General features: G+C 44.1%; 1 protein-coding gene across 3 annotated transcripts in view; it reads left to right on the forward strand.

The window, feature by feature from the left end:
- The first annotated feature begins 316 nt into the window (after positions 1 to 316).
- FAM193A (family with sequence similarity 193 member A) overlaps positions 317 to 9014 on the forward strand; it is a 155060-nt gene continuing 146362 nt past the window's right edge. For all 3 annotated transcript variants that reach the window (XM_019526283.1, XM_019526284.1, XM_019526285.1), the window contains exons 1-2: positions 317 to 403; positions 7210 to 7455. In XM_019526283.1, coding sequence (XP_019381828.1) covers positions 7366 to 7455 — 90 coding nt within the window. In that variant the 5' untranslated portion in view covers positions 317 to 403; positions 7210 to 7365. The remainder of the gene's footprint in view (positions 404 to 7209; positions 7456 to 9014) is intronic.

Raw genomic sequence — 9014 nt, forward strand, 5'->3', positions numbered from 1 at the left:
ACTAGGTGTTTGACTTTTAGTATATGGGGGGGGGTTTATGATTCTAAGATAACAACCCCCACTTCCAAAAGGAGTATTTCTGCAGGGCAAGGGGAGGGACTTCCAATGGCAAATGTCAGGGTTTAGCGGGTGAGACTTCTGGTCCCAAGATGGCGACAAGGGGGCATGATAGCTGTTAAGTGGTGGGACTACCCATGCGGCCCTCAACAGCTCGCCAAAACTTGTTAAGCAACCCTCCACCTGAAATGATTGCCTGCCACTAATTGCTCTTCTAAGATGCCATATAAAATTAAAGCAACTGAGCTAAACTAACCAGTTAATTCTTAATATTTTCTAGGTTTCATTAAACGGTACCCAGTTTACAGACAGTCCTGTTGGTTCAGAATTCACAGGTGTGTCTCAGGTATGTATGGGTCATACCCTGTTCAGTCTCCCTTTCAACAACCACTCTCTGTTACTGTGTGACATAGTATACTGGTCAGGATGGACCTAGGGTCTGACCCAGTAAATGGCAGTTCTTACATCTGCGGTTACTAGAACATGGAAAGGAAAATATAATAATATTTAAGCTGAAAATGTAGGCTTTAAGATTTGGCCTTGGGCTTAGTGGAATTGATGGTAAACTTTCTGCTAACTTACTTGATGCTGAGTCAAGTACTGCTGTATTAGAAATGCTAATAGAAATACAATAGAAGTTTTTCCCCAGAGAGCTTGCAACCCAAATAACAATATACTAATGTGCATATGAAACAGTCTTGTTTTACCATGCAGGTTAAGGTGGAAAAATAACTAAATAAATTAAGGGTGCACTGATTAAAGATTTTCTGGGCCAATCCTGATAGCTGATGATTAACCAACCATATCAGCCAATGCCAATCCAATAACCGATTTTTATTTAGTAATAATGCAAGGCATTTTAAACTACTGATATAAATAAACCTTTTAGTTTATTATTTATAACACACACATACACGTGCACCTCCTGCTTGCTCCAGCCCTTGATGAGGAAGGCAGCGACCACCTGATGCCTATGTGAATTCCCCCTTGCTCACGCCTCCTACCCGCAGCCCTGCTTCCCGCACAGTGTCTGCTGCTGTCCCAGGTGGGTGGGGCAGACCCTCACAAGGACAATCGTGCCAGGTGCGTTTGGAGCCCCATAGCACACTGCTGCCTCGGCACCGGCAGGCCCTGCATAGCAGAACTCCCCCGGCTGCTGGAGAAGAGCTGCTTTTGCAAAGGCACCCAGTTCCTGGCAGAGTGGAATGTCCCTCACACAGCGCTTTACCCTGTCTGCACACAGCCCATCGTCTCTGCAGCAGCTCTGGTGCTCTGGCCCCTGCTGCGCTTGCAGCATTGCCTTAGTGGCAGCAGCAGCAGGAGCTAGTAATGGTCCCATTGCTGCTGAGCACGGGGCCCAGTGACTGCTCCCTGGCACCCCCTCCCTCTCCCACTGCTCACTGGACCTGTAGTATGCCACTGGCTTAGGCCAGTAGTGAGGTATAGGACTACACTTGCCAGGGTGCTCTGGGCACAGCCATAATTATCGGCTGCAATGACCAAAAAAGCCAATAGCTGATAACTGATATATCAGTGCACTCCTAGAATAAACGGTAAGAAATAAATTAGATTTTGAAATGCATGTTAATTTAATAATAATCTTTGAGGTGGATACAGGGAAGAAAAAACTTTACACAATTATTTTAAGTATTTTTAACTCTTGCTTCAAAGACTGTTAGGAAAAGTTTTTCTTGGATCAAATAGAGTATTAAGTATCTCTAATAGAACTTATTAGCATATTTTTCCAGTTATTCCAGGATGCCCTTCTTCACTAAGCACTATTGCAGTTTTTTAAACTTCTACTAGTAGCGTGCAAAATCTCGCATTCATTTTTCCCCTTCCCCCCAAATGTACGTACACTTCTTTTAGTTTTGGCAGGATTCACGTTTTATTGGTAAATGCTGATTAAATATCAATATTTTTTTTTTCACCAGTCTGCAAGTGTGGGGGAAAAAAATTCACTGTCTAATCAAAATTTATATAAAGGGGGTGTAAAAAAAATACGATGGCTGATGCAGTGTGTAAAAACAGGGGAAGCAGTCCTACAGAAGCTTGCTGACTGTAGTTTGGACTGCAACTCCAAGAAACCCTTGTGGAATAGGAACAAGTGAAGAGGAAGTGACCCAGTGGACCAGAGAGCTGCAGGCAAGTGGAGCCAGGACTGAGGGCAGCTCTGCACTCAGCTGGCAGCAGTCCTACAGTAGTTACATTTGTTACAGCAGGCAGTTAAACTATGCTATAATAATAATATCCACAGTTTGCAGTCTTTGGACTCTGGAGGAAATGGGTGTTCAAAGATTGTGACGTCAGATCCGAAACCAGGCTCATGGTTTATCAAGCAGTTGTGATCCCTACCTTATTGTATGGAGCTGAGACATGGACAACATGCAGGAAATGCTTCAAGTCGCTGCAGAGGTACCATTGATGCTGCCTGTGGAAGATCCTTCAAATCCAGTGGGAAGATGGACACACACCAACATTACCACCCTCTTGCAAGCAAGCAAACATCACGAGCATCAAGGCGATGATCATCCAACATCAACTTTTGGCCAACCACGTTGTCATCTGGATGTCCAGCTCCAGACTCCCAAAGCAAGTTCTATTCTCCTGGCTCAGTTGAGGCATATGCTCAAAAGGGCAGAGAAAGCACTTCAAGGACATCCTCAAGGCCAACTTGGAAAAAAATGCAACATAGACATCAGCTCATGGGGAAACTGTTGCCTAGGAGCACCCCAAAGGGAGGAAGAGTCTGCTGCAAGGATCTCAGTACTTTGAAACCTTATGACAACAGGAGATAGAAAATCAGGAGTGGCAGAAACAGCATGCTGAGGGCTGAACCAAGAATCTGGAGTTACCTGCCCTGCACCGAAACACATACCTGAGTTGCAGTAGAACCTGTCAATCCTGGATCAGCTTTGACAGCCATCTTCAAGCTCAGAGATAAAGCAGTCAGGGAACACAGTCATTCTCAACTGCAATTGCCGATGATCAGTAATGGTATACTGTCATTAATAAATTGTCTGCACCCTACGTCCCTAATTTTTGTGCAATCCTGAAAATTTGAACTTATGAAAAAAAAAAAAATCAAAATAACTGCTTAGAAATAAACCTTGATATTATCCCTTGAAATTAAAAACAAACAAACAACCCCCCCCCCACCAAATCCTGCCAAACCTACATATTTTGCATAGAAAATGTTACAAAGAGTACAGCATAAATAGGGTAGGTATTCTGTGTTTGAATTAATATAATCCACAAAGGGCACAATAGCTATTGATGAAACTTTCGCAGATCAGTATACTCATGCTGTCCACTTTTTGGAATTGGATAAAGCAGGAGAAACTACAGCTTCCTGTTTCTGAAAAAGATGGAGGACTGAAATGGGAGACTTATAATGCAGTGACAGCTTCAATTTATGCTGTAGTTTGTCTTGGTGTGGAAGAGGTAGCAGGGAGCTAGCAGCTCAGCTTAGCTTGCCAAAGACCTTAAGGTGGCAAATGTCAATTTTGTTAAAATTCAGACTTGTTTAAAAGCTTCAATAGTGTCTAAATTGCCTTCCTTTCCGTTTTCTTAATCTTAAATAGACATGGTGTTTTTTCCCCTTGCAATTGAAGTTAAACAATGTGCTGTAACTATAGACCCAGGTGGGAGATTTTGGTTTTACAAAGACGGCCTTCTAGTACATTAGCCTTTTGAAATTATTGTTCCTGCTGTTTTTTGTGGTCACTTTTTTATTACTGTCTACTGTTTTGCATGTATTGTAATGCAAAAATGTAGACTGATGCTATAAATCCTTGCAGGATGGCTGGAGTCCAGTTGCCCCAGTGCTTGCCTTTTGTGAAGGGTAAAATTCAGGGTGTATCTCCTGCTTCTGACTTCTGACATCTCCATCCTTTTTTCCTTCGTGTAGGAAGCATCGCTGCTGCTAATGTCCAAAATTATTTGTCTGCAAGTAGCTCTAAACAGATCTTTTTATGGCAGCAGCAAAGACAACCTTACTTGTGGAAAAACAAATCTTTAATAAGGAGAGATGTAGGGCCAAGGGGATGCAAGATTTACACTACAGGGTTGCATCAAGCATCTGTATAATCAGCAACTGAGGGGAGAGCCTAGGAACAGTGCTTGGCTGGCTTTACCTTCTTTGTAGATGGCTTGTGTGGTGTCACAGGTTAAGTGTTTGTGTTGCGTGCCCCCACAAATCAGCACCAGGACTGGGGGGGCGGGCAGCACTGGGACCGGGATAGCCCCAGTCCTGAAATTAAACTGCCAGGGGAGCGGGATCCTATGTTTTTCTGCCGGGGGAACTGATGGGTGCCCTGTTGCCAGGAATCTGGCAACCCCTGTGCCTGGCAGCCTTTTCTACCTTAACCTGCAGACCTTGGGAGGGGCTCCAGGAGAAGGCGTTTTAAAATGCTGGGTTACAAGGAGCCCTAGGGAGCTGCAGAGCAAGAACTCAGTTTTCTAGGTTGGCTTCCCTTCATGTGGCAAATTCAGAGCTGTGCCTGGAGCCTGAGTATTGAGCTGCAAGCGCTTGCACAGGCTTGAACCATGAAGTGGGAAGCCAATCAGTTTTTCCCTGTGGAACAAGCTAAAGGCCATGCCTGCAGCTGCATTGGGCTGTATGCGCAAGTTTTAAAGGTCTTGTGCAGCAGGAGGTCTAAAACCTGTGCGTGCAGCTGAGTGTCCTGGCATGCAAGGATCTCTAAAACTGGTGTGTGCAGCCCAGCTGCATGCATGGGTTTTGGACCTCCTGATGCGTAGGGCCTTTGGGATTGGAGAGCCTCTCTGTGATCCTGGGTTCCCAGTGTACTGAAACCTTTTTAAATCTGCATTTTTTTTTTTTTTTTAAATGTCCCAGCACATTGGGACCCCAGGATAGTAGAGTCTGGTCTCAGTCCCAGTATGGGTTTGAAGTAGCCAGGGGGCAGCTGCTGCACAGGTGCCGAGGAGGGGCAGTGATCCCTGCTGTCCCCCACTGCCCCGTGCTGCAGGGGGTGGGGCTCTGCCACAAGCCCTCAGAGGCCCTGATCCCCACTGCTGCTGCTAGTGAGTGCAGGGCTTTTTTGGGGGGGCGGGGGCTGGGGCTAGGCAGGGCAGCCATGTGGGCTTCTCCTGCAGCTCCCCCAACCTGGGGAGAGGCAGGCACAGCCAGAGGAGCCATGGGAGACCCTGCAGCTGCTCAACTGTGCCTGCTTCTCACTGGATGATCTGAATCTCTCCAAACCTTTTTCCGAATCAATTCAGAAGCTTTGGATTCAATTTGGACCTTTTAATGGGTCTCCCAATTTGATTTGGATCCGGAGATTTGGCTGCTGAATCTTCTCCGAACCAAATTGGTGACTGAAGCTTCGCGCAGCCCTAATGGGAGACTTTTTATTTTTCTTTGTAGAAAACTGTTTCTCTCAACATGTCCACTGTCCTGGAGGTTCTTATCCCTTTGCCTTAAGATGTCAAACTGACTTTGATTCCATAGTAGCTTGAAACCCTCCTTTCACTTGCTTTTTGATTTCATAAACTTAATTTACCAAGTGGGTTAAGTGTTTGGGACTCAGACTACTTCTAGGAACCCAGGTACTCTGCAGAGTTAGGTTCTTTCCTTCAACAAAGATGAGGCTTTGCAAGATACCCAAGGTTTTAACAGAGTTGCAGCAAACAGTTGGTATGGGGCTGCTGAAGTTGTCAGGGCGTTTGCTGTGGCTTTTACACTCGGGTTGCTGTGAGGGTTGCATTCCAAAAAACCCTTGCATAAAGCAAATCCATTATTACAGGTAATTAATAGGGATACGTACAGAGTTCCCTGCTGCCTTCTTTCTTCCCTTGTATCCCGGTGTGTCTCCCCACCTGCTGCTGCTCATCCCGCGCTGCCCTGGCAACACATCCCCTGTGCACAGAGCTCACAGCTTCTCTGCTCAGCCCCACTGATCCCAGCCATGCTGTGTTGTGCCCACCGGGCTGCGGAGGCCCAGGGGGAGGGAAGCAGCATGAGCAGCCGCCATTCCTGCTGCCCTGCTTCCCTTCCCCAGGCTCTGCAGCCCAGTGGGTACAACCCAGCATGGCTGGAATTAGCAGGGCTGTGTGGAGAAGCTGTGAGCTCCGTGCTCCAAGCAGTGGCAGGCACAGGGGATGATGCATTGCCAGGGCAGCGCCAGACGAGCAGTTTCTTTGTGTGACCCCGCTGTTACTTGCTTCCCTGTCCCAGAGCCTCTGCAGCCTGGTCTGTCCTCCTCTCCCCCAACAAGCCACCTGAGGCCCCGTCCTGCTCCCCACTGGGGCCTTGCAGCTGCCCGGCTGGGCAGCAGCCCCAGCCCAGCCATGCCCAGCTCCCCCACTACAGAGACCTCAATCCCTCTCTTGCCCCCCCTCCCTCCCCTCCCTCCCACTTAACTGCCAGAGCTGCTCTTGAGGCTGCCTGGGGCATGTACAGCACATGAACATGGCATGTGGTCTCCTGTCTCACTGCCATCATTCTGCTTCCTCCCAGGCCCCTGCAGGCTGAAACTCTGCTAGCCTCGCACAAAGCAAATTTTTCTCAAAGTAAATTTCTGATGTAAATAATGTCTTGCATATAAGTGAATTTGCACAAAATGAATTTGCATAAAGAGAGACCCAAGTGTATTTCATGGGATGCGGCTTCTCTAATCATCTGCATTGGGCCTACTGCTGATGTCTGTCTGGCAGAGGACAGCAGTGGAACTCTTTGAAGTAAAAGCCTCTTCACGTAGTTGAACAACTCCTTCATCATTTGGCAACCTGCTGTGAGCTTAAATGGGTTGTACACCTCTCAGATCTGAGTTCTGCTGTACTAAAAGAGTGTCTGGCACTCTGGTGGGCAAAAGGCGTAAGGCACCATTGTATTTGCTTGAACTTCTCTTTTATTTTAAAGAATAATAGTAACTAAATTGGTAAAATTAGTGGGGGGGGGGTTCTTCTGAATATTGTGTATTGGCTTTTTGTTTGCATTATTGATAGTGAAGGTCTGATATAGTCATAATCATAGTTAGATTATCATCCAGGATGTACATTAGTGGACCTCTCCATGCACTAAATTACTGCAGAATTTGCTGCTCCTACTGAATACTTCATAGTGTAAAAAAAAAAAAATGAGTTTAAGGTAGTAAATAACCAGTTATTTATCTGTTGAACTGTTTGTAGACTCCATTTACTTTTGGCTTGGGACAAAGAGCACCATATACAACCGGAGAGCACTGTCTTCTCTGTAGAAGTGAACGGAAAGATACTTCGCTTTCAGAGAGCGGGGTTAAAACTTCTAGCAAAACAGCACTTTCCACATCTCCAAAAGCAAACAGTATGCTGCATCTTCCACTGTGGGTATGTCCAGACTGTCGACGAACAGTTGAGAAGGAGGAAAGACATGCCACACTAGAGCAGTCTCTTGTGGTAAGTTGCAGGATATGAGATAGGTATACTGAAAAGATAGTGGGATGGTTGAATGCTATTGGATTTTTATTGAAATCTATTAAAGTATACATTTAGGTGTTTTTTGCTTTTGTTCTAGAAACTAAATTGAATAGGTAAGTTGCCCTGCAAAATTAATCGATTAGAAGGATAGAATTACTTTTTGGGGGTTTGTTTCCCCACCTCACCCCACTTAATCTTTTGGCCCTATTTAACTTGTTTGCTTTTTTACTATTTGTCCTTTTTTCTCTCCTTTCATTAACTTTTGTTTTACCTTGTTTTTTTAATTCTCTTCTATCTTTTCGTCTGTTTTTATATCATCTTGTTTTCTCCATTTATCTATGATTTTTTTACTTTGAAGATCAGGTGGTTGGTGATCACCTTTTTTCATTCAATTGTCCTTTTGAGGTTCCTATATTTTCACTGCTGTGTTGCTCTTCCTTTTTAGCTGTTCACTTAGAGAAACTCTTGTCAGCCACTTTATGGTATGCAGGCAACAGATGTGTTACCGTCCTGTATCTCCACAGTATACAAATATTAAAACATGTTTTTTAAAACAATCCTTTAAATTACATTCTCATTCTTAAGTGGCAAGTTATGTGCACAGAATAATTTGGTGAGAAAAATATTGTAGGATATAAGATGAATAAAAAATGCAGATAACCCATAAGAAGTATATTGCAGTCTTCTAAGAAACAAACTGCTGTAGCGTGGAGCAGGATCTTCACTGAGGTGTGCATGTCCAATATTTTAGCAGACTGAATGGATTTCTGTAATGCTTTCAACAGGTAGATTTTGGGAGATCATATATACTGAAACTTACTTGAGACCAAATCATATGGGACTGGGGAAAAAGGTCTGGCTTAGATAGGTTTCCTTCTTACAGGGTAAGCTTCAGGCATGCTGGGACTGTAGAAATTTTCCATCTTGAGACAGTTTCTGGCTTTTATAGGTTCTGTCCTAGGTTTCACTGTATAAAGTCAAAAAGTGCAGTCAGCTTTAGAGAAATGAATCTAGTTTTATAAGAGAATGCGATTCCTTTTAATGACAAAAGGTACATCTTGTGAGAGAGTAAGCTAGATCTAAATATATTTTGCCTACTTTAGACATAAGCAGTGTTAAGCAACTTGGTAATTGTGAAATGTTGACTCGTGAGCCAAATTGTTCTTGGAGTGGTTATCATTTTGGAGATGGTTGTTTAATTCTACGTTTACCTTAGAGTTGCAGAAAATAATGGGCTCCAAACTACAGTTTTGGAAAAGACGTAGAAAACTCTTCTAGGCTCAGATTTAAAAGAAAATAGGTCAGACTTAAGGAAAACCAGATTTAGTGGAACAATAGCTAAGAAGTTGGAATCAAATTGTGTCAAGGTACAGGGAAGCCAGATGAAATAAAAATGTAGAAGAACTGGAAGTTAGCAGCCATTACATTTTAAAGTTAAGGTATTAAGTGTCATGAGCTAAGCTTAAAAACTAAGCAATAAATCCATTTCTCAGACAAAATGGACATTTACCTAAAAAAAAAAAAAAAAAAAAAAAAAA

Source organism: Gavialis gangeticus, unplaced genomic scaffold (assembly GCF_001723915.1).
Source record: "Gavialis gangeticus isolate Ggan-Ray unplaced genomic scaffold, GavGan_comp1, whole genome shotgun sequence".
Classification (NCBI taxonomy): Eukaryota; Metazoa; Chordata; order Crocodylia; family Gavialidae; genus Gavialis; species Gavialis gangeticus.